At 38.8% G+C, this 18202-nt stretch overlaps 2 protein-coding genes across 7 annotated transcripts; one reads left to right on the forward strand and one right to left on the reverse strand.

Moving 5' to 3' along the window:
- Positions 1-1736: 1736 nt before the first annotated feature.
- LOC116251457 (kinesin-like protein KIN-14F) lies at positions 1737-15225 on the forward strand. Of its 5 annotated transcripts, none has more exons than XM_050077105.1 (18): positions 1737-2119; positions 2356-2563; positions 3063-3226; positions 3495-3638; positions 4069-4446; positions 5134-5202; positions 5990-6193; positions 7409-7490; positions 8191-8286; positions 8373-8552; positions 9085-9191; positions 9320-9495; positions 9654-9818; positions 10642-10895; positions 10976-11139; positions 11220-11420; positions 11903-12597; positions 15111-15225. In XM_050077105.1, the coding sequence occupies exons 2-17, from the start codon at positions 2452-2454 to the stop codon at positions 12584-12586; spliced, it is 3180 nt and encodes a 1059-aa protein (XP_049933062.1). In that variant the 5' UTR covers positions 1737-2119; positions 2356-2451; the 3' UTR covers positions 12587-12597; positions 15111-15225. The 5 variants fall into 5 exon arrangements, with proteins under 5 accessions (XP_049933062.1, XP_049933059.1, XP_031481605.1 ...); XM_050077102.1 differs by lacking the exon at positions 15111-15225 and adding an exon at positions 13110-13646 and having other exon boundaries at positions 1737-2124; XM_031625745.2 differs by lacking the exon at positions 15111-15225 and adding an exon at positions 13110-13646.
- On the reverse strand, positions 13871-16435 carry LOC116251458 (uncharacterized). Of its 2 annotated transcripts, none has more exons than XM_031625747.2 (6): positions 16308-16435; positions 15749-16020; positions 15404-15620; positions 15175-15267; positions 14652-14739; positions 13871-14222 (listed from the first exon to the last, which is right to left on the reverse strand). In XM_031625747.2, exons 1-6 carry the CDS (start codon positions 16376-16378, stop codon positions 13926-13928), a joined length of 1038 nt encoding a protein of 345 aa, XP_031481607.1. In that variant the 5' UTR covers positions 16379-16435; the 3' UTR covers positions 13871-13925. The 2 variants fall into 2 exon arrangements, with proteins under 2 accessions (XP_031481607.1, XP_031481606.1); XM_031625746.2 differs by having other exon boundaries at positions 15404-15623.
- Between the last annotated feature and the right edge of the window lie 1767 nt (positions 16436-18202).

The raw sequence follows: 18202 nt of genomic DNA on the forward strand, positions 1-18202 counted from the left end.
TACATATGCTAATCCGGGGGTGCCACATTCCCTTCTTGATTAAAAAAAATGAAATTTATAATATTGATGTTTTGTAGTATCCATTAGAATGTTTAAAAAAAAAGCTAAATGAATAAAAAACCGTCTCTGCAGTTTCTAAAAATGTTAATAAGACTCTCCTATATAAGGGAGAGAGAAAGAAAGAGAAAAAAGACAGGGACAAAAAGGGGATAAAAACCGGTTACCCCATAGTGGCACTTAAGATCAACGCTATTCTTTAAACCAAAGGCCATTAGCGACACAAAAAAGACAAAGAGAGTGACAAATAAGAGTAAAAACACTATAGCCATAAGTTAAAAAAAAAAAAAACAGTAAGATTTATTGTATCTGGCATAAACCAAAAGAGGAGGGTGTGGGTTTGATGAGACAAGTACATTCGAAGTTTAGTTTCCTTTAAGTAAATATTTAAAAATACATATACTAAAATGCTTAGAACAATTACATTTTAGCTAATATGTCACCATAGTGTGCGGGGTGCGGGTGCAGGTGTCAAAACGGCACATACCAAAAAATTTATGTGTTATGGTACAGCGAGGGTATTTTATTATTATTGTTATTTTTAATTTATTATATATATAACAAAATAAACATATTATTACAATTTAGTTATTAATGTATATAATACTTGAATAATTGTATTGCATAGAAAAATATCAAAACAACATATATTATATAAATAATTTAATAATAGGACATTTTAATTGGGCTCGGGTGTGAGTCGAAGCCGCACTCATATCCAGTGCGCACTTGACTCGATGCAAACTTCAATGCGATAGTAAAATAAAAGAGTCTTGTGACTTAGGATGAAAGTGAAGCATTGGGAGTTTAGACACAAGTGAGAGAAAGGCAGAGGGAGGTGTACATGGAACCCAAATTCATTTTAAATTTTGTATTGATATTTTTGAACAATTTTTTTACTTATATGTTGGTGTCCCTTAAAATTTAAAATTTTATATGTGGTGCAGGTTAGCCAGAATTTTACTGGCGCCCAAGAGAGAGGGTAAAAGACTGATATACCGTGTTACTATTAGTCATTTCGTTTCTTCTCCAATCCAAACATACTGCGCTAAATTATGGCAGCCATATGCGCTTTGCAGTGTGAGAATGTCAACCTCCTACTTTTTTTCTTTTCTAGAAAAAGAATCACGGCCACTATAATTGTCTAATAAAACTAATCTAATGGCTGTTAGCTTGTAAGATGGGCTCATTATGGTCCCCAAAAACACCAACATGCACATCAAAAGCTCACCCTGATAAACAAACGCAATCATGTCTAATCATTCTATAGTCAGCCACAAATACAATGGACCTGCTCAAGATCTAGAATCAGTTTTCCGGATTCGAGCCAACAGGATTCAGTATCGGGTCCGACATCTGACTTCAAGGTTCAACTCCCTATAAATGATGACATGGAAATATCGGATTACATAGGTTGATCAGGTTCAGATCCAGTTTTAGATGTGATCTTTTTCTATTCTGATATTTTAGGATCCAGATCAGACACTAATAAAATTGGAACCGAGACCAACCCTCCTCCGATCCATATTGGTTCCTTTGTCCCGTGTTGGACTAACCAGGGTCACTCTCAGGTTAACTGATTCTTGAACCATGGTCAAACTAACGGGCAACAGAATTTCATAAAGCACTGCCCTGCCATTTGGCCTTCCACCGCATCGCTCCCTTCCCGCGCTCTCCTCTCAAATGCTTTCCCTCTCCCGTGAGTGTCCACGCCTACGCGGTTTAGATTCTTCGCCGAGGACTCCTTGGAATAAAGCGCGGCGCTTTTCCGTCCACTCCATCTCATCGCGGAGTTGATTTCCACCGACTCCTCTTTGCTATTTCCTTATATTCATCATCATCGTCGGAGTCACACGTCGTCGCCGTCGGTTCCAGGGAGAGTTATTGAAGCCGTCACGAGGATCTCGTGCTACTACGTAACTTTATTTGTCTATCGGAATTTTTCCTTTCTGGTTGGATTCGAGAATTCTTGCTGCGGTTCTGACCTCTAGAAGATAAGGGCCATCAGCCATCTGACTTCTTTTCTTTATCGGAGGATGCCTGAGTACGGCTTTGTAGAGAAGTGCGGTTTCTGTTATTCCTGACCGTAGTTTCTATCTATTAGCTTCAAATCTGAATATCTTCATGTTAATTTTTTACGCTGATGCCTTTTATGGTCGTCAAACGTAATAAGATCTTGTAGTTTGCTATTGACTTGAAGATACTGCTTGCAATTTCTGTTGATTCGATTGTACTTCAAATGTGTTCGAAAAAATTTGAGGCGATTGCTTATCTCTCGCTGTTTAACATTACTTGCAGAAACCAATTTATTGTTTGATGAAATCCAAGTGATATCCGTCAGAAGATACTTCAAGTTGAGAACTAGGGTCATCCCTCCTATTTTCTTGCAAAACCATGAAAGGCGTTGGAACAAAGGCAAAAGTTCAGGGGCTGTTCCCAGATGATGGCAATGCACCAAGCAGGCCTTTCGGTGACGGATTAGCTTACAGAAAGGCAGAAGAAACAGGTAATACATGAGGTTTATAAATGTTTGCAGTGAGAGAGGCCTCCAATTCTTAGAGCACCAAATATAATTGCCTACCAAAACATTAAAATCTTCAATTCGTTGAGAATATTCCCTTTTACATGACTTGGAACTTACATAATCAACACAAACCAGGCCAGAAAATCCCCAACCTGCAGTTCCTTTACGTTGTTCTGAAATGCTGGAAAAACAAACGCAAGATGTGGCCTTGGATTTGATGATTTTGTCTCCCTTTCCCGATTTCCAAGCTTTTAATTCCCATTGTCAATGTTCTATAAGTATCAGATTGCTGACACCGTCAACAAGTCCTGGTTCTCCATTTTTCTGGCCCTCTTCTGCCACACTTTTGTCTTTTAAGTCAAGTTGTAAATGATCGAAAATGTGATAACATATTGAAAACTGACCTGTACCAATAAAATAAAATTTTCAGAATCCATGAAACTGGAATTTCACAAAACCTAATACAGTGGAAAATGTACAGCGTATAGAAGATATCAAGCAGCACAGTGGCTAAGGAAAATGGATCAAGGAGCTTCTGAATCTCTGAGCAGCAATCCTTCTGAAGAGGAATTTTGCCTTGCTTTGCGTAATGGGCTGATTCTTTGCAATGTGTTGAAGCAGGCCAATCCTGGAGCTGTCTCGAAGGTATGAATTAGAAAAGGCAATTCAGTAATTTTGTGTTCCCGATGCGAACCAAATTTGGCCTTTATGTTATTATTCTAATTGCTTATTTGGCAACGTAGGTGCAACTTTTCTTATGTTTCCTTTTTTCTTGACACTGCCCGGAAATTGTATTTATCGTTAATAAGTAATCACTGAACCAAGCATTTACCCTTCTTGCTACTAAACGACTTAACAACATTTTTTTTCCTTTTTGGATGGATTTTCTCTTTGTCAATTGTTTGTAAAGTAGGTGGTGGAAAATCCAGTACCGTCTATCCGATCAGCAGATGGAGCGGCTCATTCAGCCATTCAGTACTTTGAAAACATGAGGAATTTCCTTGTAGCAGTTAAAGAAATGAAGCTTTTGGCATTTGAAGTTTCTGATCTAGAGAAGGTATTTAACTTATGGGTATAGTCAGCTTTCTCATTTTACGTAAATGGCTTCCTGCAAAATATGCTCACAAATTAATTTGCAAAATCTCATACTATTGAGCATTTACAGTCGTTGGTTTAGTAACCAGGATGTGAATTTTTGGCCAGGCCTCGTAATTTTCAAAACAGCAAGTTCTTTGTCCTTCTATCTGAGTACCACTACTATTGTATTTATTTTCAAGGAACTAGAAAAAGCCTCTTAAAAGATGAAATAATTCCACGCAATAACTATGCCAAGTTGTTTCTGCCATCTTCATGTGAGTTTTTCTGATTTGGCGCAGAAGAATAATCCTTTTGGATGTGCTTTTACTTTAGTGCCTGGCGTCATCCATTTTTGCTGATGTCGTGCTTTTATAGTTTAAGTCTATTATTCGACTTCAATTTCTTTTCAGGGAGGCATGTCAAGTAAGGTCGTTGATTGCATTCTCTGTCTGAAAGGATATCATGAATGGAGACAAGATGGAGGGATTGGAATATGGAGATATGGTGGAACTGTAAAGTCACCAATAACAGTCAATGGTTCCACTGCCTTCTCCACATGTTATGATGGTTCAAGCATTCCTGAGCCCTTGCACTCCATCAATTTATCGTCTAGGCAACACATCAACAAGAATATAATGGAAGTTATCCACAAATCTTGCAATTTCTTCCTCGAAAGTTCAGAAGCTGGAAAAATACTTAATCATCTTTTTGATCAATTTGGGCTTGGTATTTTACAAACAGTACTGACACATCTAAAATGGGCTGATGAGCCACCATTACATTCTATGGTAGGTAAGAGGTTGCAGTTTGGTGTGGCAATGCCACAGCATGGTTTTAATTTTTTATTTTAATGTGCATTTCGTGAGGGGCCACTAGCAAAATTTGACTTAGGTGGTCTTTCAGCACAGTATTTTCCATACTGCATGCGTGTGTGAGACGCATTTGAGATTGAAAATCAGGTAAAACAAATAGTCCAAGTGTTGTGTTTATGTTTTAAATAAAAAATTGCAGTGCCTCGCTAAATTAAGTGGAGATTATCATTAGTATGGCATCTTACTCAATATTCTCTTGAAGGATTAACATGGCAGCTTTTATCTACTAGGTTGACATATGAGTGTTAACTTATCTTCCTGCAGCCATATGTTGTTAGTTTGATCACCAAATCACCTTATTTGAAAGATCTTGAATAGTTCTACAATGGAATATCTGTGCTGCCCAGAAAGTATTTAGTGAATAGGTGAACAATTATACATAAGAGAAGTGGAAATTTTGCCAGACAACCTACACATGTCCCTAAACTAAAGATTATAAATGAATTGCTTCCCAATGCAACGACAGTAGTTTTCTTCTCCTTGAAAGTGACATATTTCTAGTCTCCCATAATTGTAAATCTGCAATAGGTAACATGATTCTTCTGCTTGTGGGTGTTCAATGAGAAAGTACTGAATATGTGCCATAAAATTGATGGATCACAGATTGTTGATGCTGTACTGGAAAAGGTAGTTCAGGAGTTTAACAACTTACTTCTTGAGGGAAGCAATCAGGTATTATTTCCTTGCAACAGAGGAGGCCTCTCTCTCTCTCTCTCTCTTTTCCTCTCTCTCCCTGTGCGGCAGATTAGAAATTTAAACCATTTGAGACAGTGAATCCTATTTTTCAAGTGCATCGGGTCAGGACAGAGGCAAGAAATATTTTCCTCATTTTGGTAGCAATAACCTTTCTTTCCTTGGCAAAAGTTTAGATTCCAATTTGGCTATGTAATAGTTGACGATATTTAGTTACTTCTTTCTTATCAGTCCCATATCATAAGTGCTTAATTGGCTGTTTTTGTCAATTTTTATGAAGTTCTTTTATCATTCTGTAACATATTCCATTGATGCTTTCAATTTTTTGTGCACAACTCTTTGCATTGATGATGTCCCAATGTATTCCACAAAGATGCTCTAGTAAGAGTATGCAAGTATGTGGATAGCTCAATTCCTTTGCAGAGTAAAGCAAATTATGCAAGCATTACTTTTTCACGCAAATGAAGCACAAACATGGGGAGAATAAAATAAAGCAAAAAGTGTGGAGGTTTTATGATATTTTCTGCATGAAAACATGCACAATGTAATGCATTCATTTATTTGTCCTCTAAGCAAGCTAGTCACCGGGACCTTCAAAATATTTGGCTGATCATTGCTGCACAGGAAGGAGTTGTTTCTCGGTGACAATTTGTGATTGTTATGTACTTGATTGAACGTTAGGACTATATACGTATGAATCATATGCTGGAGGAGTATGTAGGCTAGAAAGCTGATACCTAAGTTACTATTTGTTTGTTCCTCTCAGTTGGAACTTGCGTGCAAAGAAATACTGGGGAAGAAAGCCTCGTCTGTGGCTAATTTCTTGGTAGCAATGTCCATCTATTTTGAGCAGAAGAAATCTAACGCTTCAAATGACAACTTGAGAAGTCGCCTGTGCTGTACTCAGGAAGAAAACAAGCTGTCAGATCATGGAAGCAACATCTATCAGCATCAACTTGAAATACTTGAGGTAGAAACTCAACAATTTACTGATCATTTCTTTCCAATGAACCCTATTCTCTATTGGCATTCGATTTTTTGCAAGCATTGCCTATTATCAACAGCTTGTTTTCTTCACCAAGTCAACTGCGGTTGTAAAATCTACATAGGCCTTAACCACTTAATGTCATCCCATATATCATATTGCTAGAACTATTTATTCTGATTTACATTTACCTGGCATGCATCACCTTGTCTGTGAAAAGTGGTTGCACGTCCATGAACTTGGCAGCAAATCACATGTCGATTTGCTTGCAGTTGATGCCCTAGTTGCTGCCATAAACAGGTTGTCATTCGCATTCTCGTTTTCTGAGGAAAGGTAAACTTATTCGGCGAATTCTTCAAACCGAGTGCAAGTTGTATCAAAATATCCAAGTGAGCATATTATGATCACATTTGTTTACGTAGATAAAATCCACTAAATAAATCTTTTTGAACGGACGAGTTGTCATTTTTAGTTACAACTAATTTCTTTATAATACCTAAAGCATAACAAAATAAAGTAGAACGTGAAAGCGGGCGCCAGAATTGCTTGAACAGTACCGAATGAATATGACAATTTAGATAGAAAGGTAAGATACTAAGGTGGCATTCTTGTTCGTTCACAGAACTGTACCTTATTACCTTGCAGACGAATTATTCATTCTACATCGCCATACTTCTGAACGTAATTTGGCCCAACGACACATAGAAACAATTATACTTTGCTACATAATCACTTGTAATGCATAAGCGGGCCTTGGTTTTCCTCCGAGGGGATGGGTAAATCTTCTGATCCTAGGAGCTTCCCTGTTGCGCACAATGGCGCCATAATTCAGTCTTAATTTGCTAACACCTTTTGAAAATCCATCGATGAATGTAAGCTTTCATTCAGACATCTTCGAAATATCTCCAGCTATGCATTTGATGAAAGTTTTCTAAGAAGTAATGCAACACTGCCTCGAAAAGAAAGCCGTTCGGATATCTAGGTCTGTGTGGGTAAATGTTTATATGAGTCCAATGCTAGGAAGAAAGAGCTAGCGGGAAGCAAACCAATTCTTTTTCGCAAATGGCCAATCCGTAGGGTATTAGCCATATTATTATGACACCATTTACGAAGGATAAAAAAATAATTCTTTGCATCATATGTGTCTTAAATGATTTTGGTAATCACAGTTCTCAGTTCTCTACATGAACGATTTCTCAGGCACTAAAGCGTATGGTTCATGAGGCCAAGAATCAAGTTCGGTATATGCAATCAAAATGGCAAGACGAATTCAAAAGCCTAGGTGAGAATCCATGAGCTTTTATATGTAACATGGTGCTTTTATAGTCGGATGACTATTTTTGCATATAGAAAACATCCTTCTTATTGACAATCAGACCTGGCGCTCTATCAAGTCAGCTTTATGGGTGATGACTAACGGTTGGATTGCTCAATTAGGGCTTAGTTGCGCCGACAATCGGGTTTACCTAGTCTGGTTCAAGTCGACTAAGCGAATGAAGCCAACTTTGAGCCTTGACATGTGACCGGGCCAAAGCCAGGACTGAATAGGCTGGACAAGTTCTGAAGCAATTCAAGCCCAACGAAGGCCTGGACCGCCTGGTCCAATTATTATTGACGCTGCCCAGCGCTTGTCACTTGTCAGGTTGTACGCGGTCAAACCCACTGAAGTTTACCATCGGCCCAGGACCAAGTCCACGACTACTAACTGGACTGAGCTAGCTTGACATTGTTAACCCAACCCCGACTTGTATAGCTGCCTGGTCCGTCGGTAGCCACCTACATGTGCATACTCTCGGAGGATGACCTTTCATGACTTTGCTGTAGTGGAGCATGATGAATCGAGCTTACTCTTACATGTCAATGGGGGCTTTTAGCATTCGACAAACTTGCTGAGATTTTTATACTGGACTTAAACACAACATCCATTTTTCTTCTAGATTCATGTAACTGTAATGGCTTTCACTTCTTGATGATTTCCCTAGAGCATCGTGTTCAAGGCTTAGTCCTTGCGGCATCATCCTACAATAAAGCTCTTGAGGAAAACCGCCAACTCTACAATCAAGTACAAGATCTCAAAGGTTATTGAACAGTAATTGCTATGCAGTAAATTCTGTTATCGAATAACAATTTCTATGCAGTAAAATTATCAGGTTCTGTTGTGCAGGGACGATCAGGGTGTATTGCAGGGCGAGGCCGTTCTTGTCAGGGAAACATTATGGGCAGTCTATTGTAGATTATATTGGAGAAAATGGAGAAATAATGATAGTCAACCCCGACAAGCCAGGCAAGGATGCAAGAAAGATGTTCTCATTCAACAAAGTCTTTGGGGGGAATGCAACACAAGGTATGCGCTTGATCAATCACTTTAGCGCATATTATTGCAGTTAGGAACTAATGAAGTTACCTTTCCATTTTGTTTTTTGAAGATGTAACCGACTCGTATCACAGTACTTTTTGGAGAACTTCCTATTAATTTGGAAAACACAATTTGTTATGGAGGAATAAATGGTGTAAATAGAGGTGCCATTTATTTTGCAATTATTACGGCTTCCGTTCTAAAACTAGCACTTTCTTCGAAGCTACATTTCAAAAGAAAGTGGATAAATCTAGACAAGCAATATATACTTTTTTGTTCAAAAAAGCAACATAATTAGCTTTATTGGGTGAATAGAGGTGCCATTTATTTTACAAACTAGAAAACTTCCAGATCACTAGGAAACATTATTTATGGTCATTTGGTCGTTATTGCTGTTACCTTCATTTTTTAATTCCGAAGGTGCATGAGAAATGAAAATGCATCCACTGTTCTGCTAAGCCAGAGATTCGTGCACAGAAACGTCTATACCTGGATGCTAAAGGTGTAACTTTTGTTACAGAACAAGTTTATGCAGATGTTCAACCATTAATCAGGTCTGTTTTGGATGGCTACAACGTCTGCATATTTGCATATGGACAAACGGGCTCAGGGAAGACATTCACAATGGTGCAGTTAGAACTTCCAACCGATACGCATCCATGATCTCATTAACATTTTCTATACCTCTTACCGTATGATGTTTCTTGTCTACTCATTTTAACATGTGTACAGTTTTAAAATTATTCTCTTTTCAGTCTGGGCCAGAGTTCACAGCAGAAAAAATGGGTCTGAATTATCGAGCTCTTAGCGATCTATTTCACTTGTCCAAGTCCCGAGAGAATCTTGTGTCATACACAATTGGCATCCAAATGGTCGAGATATATAATGAAAAAGCGAGAGACCTATTGGTAGCTGATGGCACTAACAGAAAATATCCTTTTAAACATTTCTTACTTGTATGGCACTGTTAAATAAAGGCTGCTTCTATATACATGCTCTTCCTAGGCTTGATTTTTTATGTCAACTTCTAGTTCTCTGAGTTACTGACTTCATGTTACTTCTCTGGAGTCCTTTCTTAACTATGTATACACTGGATATAAGGAACAATTCGCAGCGGTGTGGTTTCAATGTGCCTGAAGCAAGCTTGGTTCCTGTCAATTCCGCGCAGGATGCATTCAATCTGATGATAATTGGGCAGAGAAATCGTGCCGTAGGAGCTACTGCACTCAATGAACGCAGCAGTCGTTCTCATAGGTAACGTCCTGTTTTCTTTCATTTACAGAATATGTGTAGTTCCTCTCAAGTTCCCAATGTTGGAATTCCAGGATCTGTAGAGTAATTATTGATTATTTGATTCTACAGACTCTTCAGGATGTCACCTTACACCTAATCTTCCCTTTGAATTACAGAACTTAGTTTCGAATAGAATCATGCAGTTGTTTTCTACATTTTTAGTGTGAACGGTGAACCAGTATTTCAGCTGGAGAATCTATCCCAAGAAACATTAGTATGTAAAAATAATTGGGTTTGCACAGCATAATTTTACAAGTCTAGGTTCTACGACCGTGCTTTTCCATTACAGGATTCGCTACGTACAATTTAACATGTTCTTTTTTTTTTTTCCAGCAGTATTTTACTTCAAGTCTTCTAATAGAACTATAATTTTCTTCCCTTTCCACATGCGTCTCTATCTCTATCTATTTCCTCGCCTGGCTCAGATTTCCTTCCTTCTTGGTAATGAAAAATAAAACATCATGCGTTTTCTTGACAAAGTTATTTCAAAAGAAAAGGAAAATTTCTGATGTTGAAAACATTATGAAAGTTCAGAAAAAGGGAAAAAAATCGACTGCTAAAAGGAAAATCTACTGACGAAGTGGAGATTTATTAGTCGAAGTGGGAAATTTTTCCAAGCCCTTGGGAGGGTTGATTCTGAGTGGAACTCGACAGTTTCGATCTGTCAAGGCAGACCAATAATGATCCAAACTCAACTAGAATTCACATTTGAATTTTCAAAAAGAGATATTTTCTCTTGTCCGAAGGACGAACTTACCTTAGTCTGCTGTGTATCCTTCAACAGTGTATTGATACTCCATGTCCAAGGGAGTGAATTATCATGTGGATCGACTCTCAGAGGCCGCCTCTATCTTGTGGATCTAGCTGGAAGCGAGAGGGTGGATAAATCTGAAGCTGTGGGGGAACGACTAAAGGAAGCTCAACACATAAACAAATCGTTGTCAGCACTAGCAGATGTTATCTCCGCTCTTGGACAGAAGAATGCACATATTCCTTACAGAAACAGCAAGCTCACACAGTTGCTCCAGGAATCACTAGGTCCAATATTAGCTTGAATCTTTTTCCATCAATTATTATAATTTCTTCTGGTGTTTCACTTTAATCTGTGCTCATTACAGGTGGGCAAGCCAAGACACTGATGTTTGTACACATAAATCCTCATGCAACAGCTTACAAGGAGACAATCAGCACACTTAAATTTGCCGAGCGGGTTAGCTGCGTAGAGCTTGGAGCAGCACGTTCAAATAAGGAAAGTAGTCAAGTCAGAGAATTGAAAGAAGAGGTTTGCTTACCAATATCTATCCTACGGGTGAAAGATGGTCGTGCTAAACTCGCAAGCTGATTATTCTTTAACTTGTCCAGATTTCCAATCTAATGTCAACACTCAGAAACAAGGAAACTGAATTAGAGCAGCTGAAAGGTGGCAAAATTGATCAGAGTGCTAGAAGAATTGAGAAGACAGAAATTGACTTCTCAACTACATGCCTTCAAGTACCTAAAAACTATATCAACAGAAGGTCGCAGATAGGACAACCACCCCCAGATGAAACTGGAAGTTTGGAGGTACTTACCAGATCATTCATAATTTCCATTTGGTGGACATGGTAGTTTCTCCTAACAACACCATATTGTGTGCTTGCATTGATTACTAAAAGATGGATGCATTTTCTCTTAGCCCTACTGGATTATGTCGAACAGAGATCATATAAAAATGTTTTCTGAAAATGAAACTATCGCACCAGAATGCTCTTGGTAGTTCAGTTTCATACGAAACAATTTCAATATACATTTGCTCCATAGTTAACCAAGCATATGGGATGAGGTAGACTTCTGTATCTTAATTTAGTAGCTATTCGCTACGGCTGAAGACAGAGAAGTTGTAGAAAAAGAAAAAAGTATATTTCGACATGTTCAGTATATATGAATTTGAGGTAGGGTTTGTAATCAATCCTGCACCGAAGGGTTGAATTTCTTATGTATAGAGCTACATAGTTATCAGTCTTCCATATTGACCTATGAACTAGCTCTCTCCCTTTTTTTTATAGAACAAAACTATGCTCTGGACTAGCTGCACTTCGCCAACAAGAGAGTGGAACAGTTTTCCTTCGGCTCATTCTGATAGGAAACTCAACCAAAATCTACCGTCTGCAAAAGGAGAAAGTGGGGCAAATTCTAAGAGTTCAAAATTAGAATCACCTCCACAAAGAAGATCGCTGTCGGTTGATTACAGCAAGCACAGAAAAAGCAGAATGAAGGGTGACGTAAGTGACAATCAGGATGAAAAACCACTACAGTACCCGAGCGGTGCTTGTTTGAACAGATCCATTTCATTCACAGAAAAATATGCACCTGAGGGCTGCATACCACTGGGCAATCACAAGCAAGACAAACTGTCCACCACTATTTCTCAAGATAGTGGAACCAACCTGCAGAAATTCTGTCCTGATCATGAGAAGGAGCAGTTCAGGCAAGTGCTCAACGTTACGCGTGGAGCCATTAGGAAAAAAAAGGCACAGGTGAAAATTGGGCAAAAGTTTCAGGTGGCACCTCATTTGCAAAGGTCTGCTATTGAGCAATCTGGGATACAGAATGATTCGAGGGTGGAGCAAAACAGGAAGAGTGGTTCTTCTGAACCTGAAAATAGGCAAGGGTTTAGCAAGACCTTATTGTCAAATGCACCAAGACCGAGGAAGCTTTTTCAGAGCATGCATGAGTCCAGAATTTCATGAGCTTTCATCAGGTAAGCTTACGAGGTTGCTTTGCTGTATATTTTTATTTCTGGAAAATCATTTTCATAAACGTCAAGTCACATTTGAGTTTTGCTGCAAGAACATCGATTTGTTAGGACCACGGTAGAGAATGAAAAATCGTGATCTCTACCAAATTTTCCACATAACCGTGGGAACTTCCTACGTAAACAAAAATCGGCCTTAAATGTACCGTAACGTCCTTGCAACCATGCTACTTTGCAGTAAGCCCCTGGACCTCAGGGGAGGTCTTGATCGTGCCTTCTTTGCTACACTCATATATTCATGAGATCATGCATGTTCATTGTTCGGACCAGACACTACCGTAGGCCACGTCATGTCTCATACGAACAAAAATTTGGTTTTTTTGGTTTTCCTACTAGTTCATTGCATAAGCTATGCGTGCTTCTTCAAGGAGTGCATTCTCGGATATACATTTTAAAGTTTGCGTCACTCAGATGGACAAGAAGACGAATAATTGAATTTTTCTTTTCCCACTTCTCAGCAGCGGCTTAGTGCAAGCATGAGAAACGATTTCAGCTGGAAAATATGAGAATAAAGTTCCAAATGATGCCTCGCTTACAACGAAAGGAAGCACTTCTATCTCTACATTGAGACGACACCATTCTGTGCCACAAACAAAACTATTTTCATCCTGAGTTTCGGGTTTTCCAGATAACTTCCTTGCTATGTGTGAGAAATTGTTGTGTGTTTATAATTAATCAATAAGGATCAAATATCATTCTTCTTTTGGCAAGCTTAACTGGAGTACATGCGGCCAGTAATCAGCTTCAATCTGCACAAGATGAATCGAACTCGACTGCCATTAGGTGGTTTGTCCTATCTCTGTTGTTTCACCCTGTTTATGATTTCTGTAAAAGCCATGTGTGTGGGAAACATTTGTTTCAAGGATGATTCTAGTCATTGCTTTCATAGTACCAAATATTTTATGAAGCATAATATAAAATATGATCAGCCATTGAGTTATTCTCTCCAATGAATCCACATTCACCAGTCAGACACGATAATTAGATTTAGTAGACAGGAAAATTGTGCGCCAACATCCATCCTTTTTCTCAAAAAGTTAAGAACCATAGGCATGCGAAGATGCGCTCTCATGTGAACATGCAGACACAGTCACATGTTTAGGGTGGAGAACTAAGATCTTTCCATTGGAACCAGTATATTCCCACCAGAAATAAGATCTCCATTACTTTTTGCAAGTATAGATTCCAGTGGTGCTGGCATAAAGAAAAAGTAACAAGATTGAATTACGTAAAGCAGACCTTCATTAAGCATGATTTATAACTCCACACGTGTTTCAAGAATCTGTTGGTCCATTAGATGGGTACTTGGCCTCCAGCTTCTTCAGAATGAGGGCGATCACTCCCCAATCAAACCCACGGTATTGAAGCCATCTCATGATCCTAGCTTTGCGCTTTTCTTCTGGTATATCAACTGCTCGTAGCCAGTGTTTTGACACACGTTCTAAAAGGCTATTTATTGAACTTGAAGACATGCCTATATGTGCATATCCATCACCAGCGTTATCTTCGTCAAAAACCTGCTTCAGGGCTTCTATAATTGTCTCTTCACTCACTCCCTTGCTCAAAAGTGCCTGGAAAGGATGCCCAAGATGAATACTTAACCTTACCAAGCCCAAAGTATGAACCTGCTTTTACTTCCATGAAGAAGTTAGCTAATGGTTCTAGGCAAAGGAAAAATAAATGGAGATACTCTCATTACGTTACATGATCACTATCTTGACCCCTGAGAATTGCCTATTTATTTCATATTCTTTTATACCTCATGCAAATAAGGTTAGCAGTTACAGGATTGATTTCACACGTCTCTTCAAGTTCGAAAAGTAAAATAAAGTGAACTCAGTCTCTGGTGCAGAAAACATGAATGCTAAGTGAGGAAAATAGCCCATACCTAACGAACAGACCTCGATGACTACCAAACTGTTGGAAGTGTGAGATTGTAAGTGGAGCTAATAATGCAAAACAAGCAAAACGTTGGATGGAAGAGCTATCTGAGTACGCACTTGTTTAATTCTTCTTGGTCCCCAGGTCATGGATAGCCATCGAGATCGAGCTACTGTTTCTGCATAGAGATAGTCGTTAAGCAGCCCCCTGCAAGAAAAGAAAAGTAGGAGTCAGTGAAATAGTGGAAGCTTCTGAATGATGCAAAAGGTAATCTAAGCTCCTTGTTTCCAGCAGCCATCACAGTTTTATATCGACGGAGTTTCTCCAGTATGAAACCAACATGGACAGGAATAAATCCACAAAAATTGGTGCTTCCAGAGAAAAGTTGGCCATACTGATGTACTTTTTCATGTGAAGATCTCATCAAAACCTCATAAACAGTTTACGTGGAACCTTAGGAAATTTAGGACTCCAAGAACATATAACAAATTCAACGAGATGACATCAGATAAACATGTACATGAGGCACATAGTGTTAATCAGTTGAACTGATTTCAAGAATTTTCCTCCCTGCACAGAACAAAAAGAAATTCCACGCATTATTGCTTGAAGAGAAGAAGCAAGACAGATGAGCAAGCACACCTGGCCTGGAAATCAGATATGACGGACTCAACGACGTCAGGCGAATATTTCTTTCCTCGCAATTTCTTCTTCAACTCGATCACTGTATGTGCTCTGAAATAATAGGAGTCGTGTTATGGAGGAAACAAAAAAGTAAGTACCATCGGTCCATATAACAATGCATTAAAGAAATATCATTTGTCAAGTAACTCAGCATCTTTGTAGTGTTCTAGCACATCAGGATCCTGACCTTCCTGCAAGTGCTTCAATAGCGAAGGTCTCGGCGTCTCGTTTCAATCTATTAGCAGAAACTTCTACTTCGAAAGCAGCAGTCTCGTAGGAGTTCTCAGACCCATTCGCCTGTGTTTCAATTTCTCGCATTAGATCACCATATCTGTCCTCCCTGGCATAACCAACATCGTCTTGAAACTTCAAAACTTTACCATCTTCCAATCTGCGGCTCCAGTCTGCTGCATCAAAAGGAACAGAAAAGAGATCATAGAACACGACTATTATCTACATTTTCACCTGCTTCATACATCTGAAATGAGAGAAAGAATACACAACCTTTTACAATTTTTTTGTAAAGTCATACCCAATTTTGAACCTGAGGTTCTATTTGCATTTAATTTCTGGTTGCCTAGGGCGTTCTTCAACCTTGGCACCTCATGCGTCGATTGATTATCTGGAGAATTTTCATGCTGTGACGATTTCGATTCTGGTCGATCATTTGAGAGATCCTTAGGATGCTTGACGGATGAAGGGTTCTCATCTCCTTCTGTCTTAGAGTAACTGCCGGGAATGTACCTTACAGGTCCAGATGAAGAGCTAGCTCTGCAGATGTTAGAAGCACCAGAAACCTTTGCCCTAAGACAGAAAGCTGAAAATCAGCAGGATGGTTGCCACCATTTCAGGAAAAATAGCAACCCCAAGGAAAAGAAAGAAACATATCTGATGAAAAGCTACACTCTGAATGGATTTTATATAGGTGCACGTCAATCTCATCGATAAACCCCATACATCCTCTATAAAGAGATTATTAGCTTGTAAAATCTATGGGTTTATGTCGCCTGGCGGCGCAAAAGGTACCAATTGTTATAAGAAGAAGCAGAAGAGGAAGAAGAATGGAGATGAAGAAAGGCTCGATTCCTTACAGGGGTAATATTCCTTGCGATCGAAGCCCTGTGTAACATTGAATTGCTAGTTGCCCGCGCAAAATCGCCATGTAGAAAAGCTCCCGGTAACTCTGGCTGTTTACGGGGTTTAAACGGTGCAGATATGGAAAAATGTTGCCGATATTTTAAAAATATCTTCTATATTGCCGCCTTTTATCATTTATCCCGCTCATGTATGACCTCAATTTCCAAAATAGCGCGTGAATTTAAAGTTTCACCGACGTGAAACTTTTGCATATTCGATAAGCGGGGCGTAAAGTTTCGGACTCGGGTTGAATTCGACTTAATAGGATTCTAAGTGATCCGATTGATTTGGAGTCGATTTCAGGCTTATTTCTCAAAACCAGTTTGGATCCATTCAGCAGAACATCCGATATTGACATTTTAATCCCGTCAGATGTTCATGATTCTTAGTTGGATGTCAGATTTGGATTGGAGTTCAGTTATGAAATTGTATACCAAAACAAGAACAGTATTTCTATGGAAAAAAGTGGACGTTATCACAATTCTAACTATGTACCGGCATCAGCCGAATGGAATCGGTGGCAAACTGATTCAAGTCGCTAGCCCCAATTCAAGAGTGCAACATGTGAGCTTTTGCTTATTTTTAAAATGTCCGAGTTTTTCTTATTTTAATAAACTTATATATTTTTCATTTATTTTTTCAAAAATGATTTTTTAAATATTTTTGGCTGATCTGCAACCGATCAGTTGAATTGTGAATGGGCCGATTCACCAAATTGGCAGCTGAAGATCAAAAAAAAAAAAAAAGAAAGAAAGAAAAAAGCTATTTAGTATTCCAAGACTCTTGTATTAGATCTGGTCATGATTCCAAAAATGATGAATCCAGTAGAAGAACAAATTGCCCGGTTCTTGCTAGAATTTCATAACCCAGAAGCAGGAACTGCTAAGATCACATATTTTTGGAAGTTTTCCACTTTCTCCAACCTCGGTTGGCAGCTTGAAACGGCACACCTTCAAAAGTCTCATCCCTAAAATGCATGTCTTGGCAGAATATAACAAAAGCCTGTCAATCATAACCATAATAATAGTAGTAGCACTACCAATCCTTGAAACTATATGATAAATTGCAACTTGCACCAGAGAAAACCCAAATATATAGGACGAAACAGAGCACTTGCAATATATTGCTGCCACATGAAATGGTCGCGCTCTTGGTGGAAGACACGTCTTGTCAATTGAGTTCTTCTTCTTCGCGAGGAGCTTTCTTTGCGGAGGTCATCCCTAGTTTTACTTTTACCATAAGAGCTCATGTATGCCACTCGCTCTTCCTTACTTGGGCACACTTCATATTCCACTAGTAGCAGACTAGCAGTGACTAATTTTATCATCTCCAGCTCCTACTTGCGTAATGGTTTGGCAGATCACCCGATAGAAAACGAAGGTTGCAAGCCAAAGTTAATCATGCAGCGAGCTGGACATGAACGAATCGGCCCAGAAATGCGTGCTGAATTGGAGCCAAAGGTCGGTTGTTTTGACTCCCCATTTTGGTTTTCTTGGTTTCAAGGAAAGAACGATGGAGAAGGAACAGAAAGAAAACAATGTTCAGCAAATTCAAATATATAGTTGATCTCTTCGTATCCCCTTAAGGTTTTGTTTATGCCGAAGATTGTATATCCAAATTACTCTAGCATAGTTAGTCCCAAATCCAATCGTCAGTTTGATTTTTATGGGTGGTGTTATTCTTTTGAACTGAAAAGGATGAATACACAACACTCTAATTTATGTGTGTATGACTACCCACCTAAGTTTTAAAGCAAACTTTGACCCTAAAAGGGTAGGAGTAAAAGGAGATGAGCTTTTAAGATGTCTCCTCCATTAAAGTTCTATTGTCTCATAAGATAATATATTAT

Source organism: Nymphaea colorata, chromosome 3 (genome assembly GCF_008831285.2).
Source record: "Nymphaea colorata isolate Beijing-Zhang1983 chromosome 3, ASM883128v2, whole genome shotgun sequence".
NCBI lineage: Eukaryota > Viridiplantae > Streptophyta > Magnoliopsida > Nymphaeales > Nymphaeaceae > Nymphaea > Nymphaea colorata.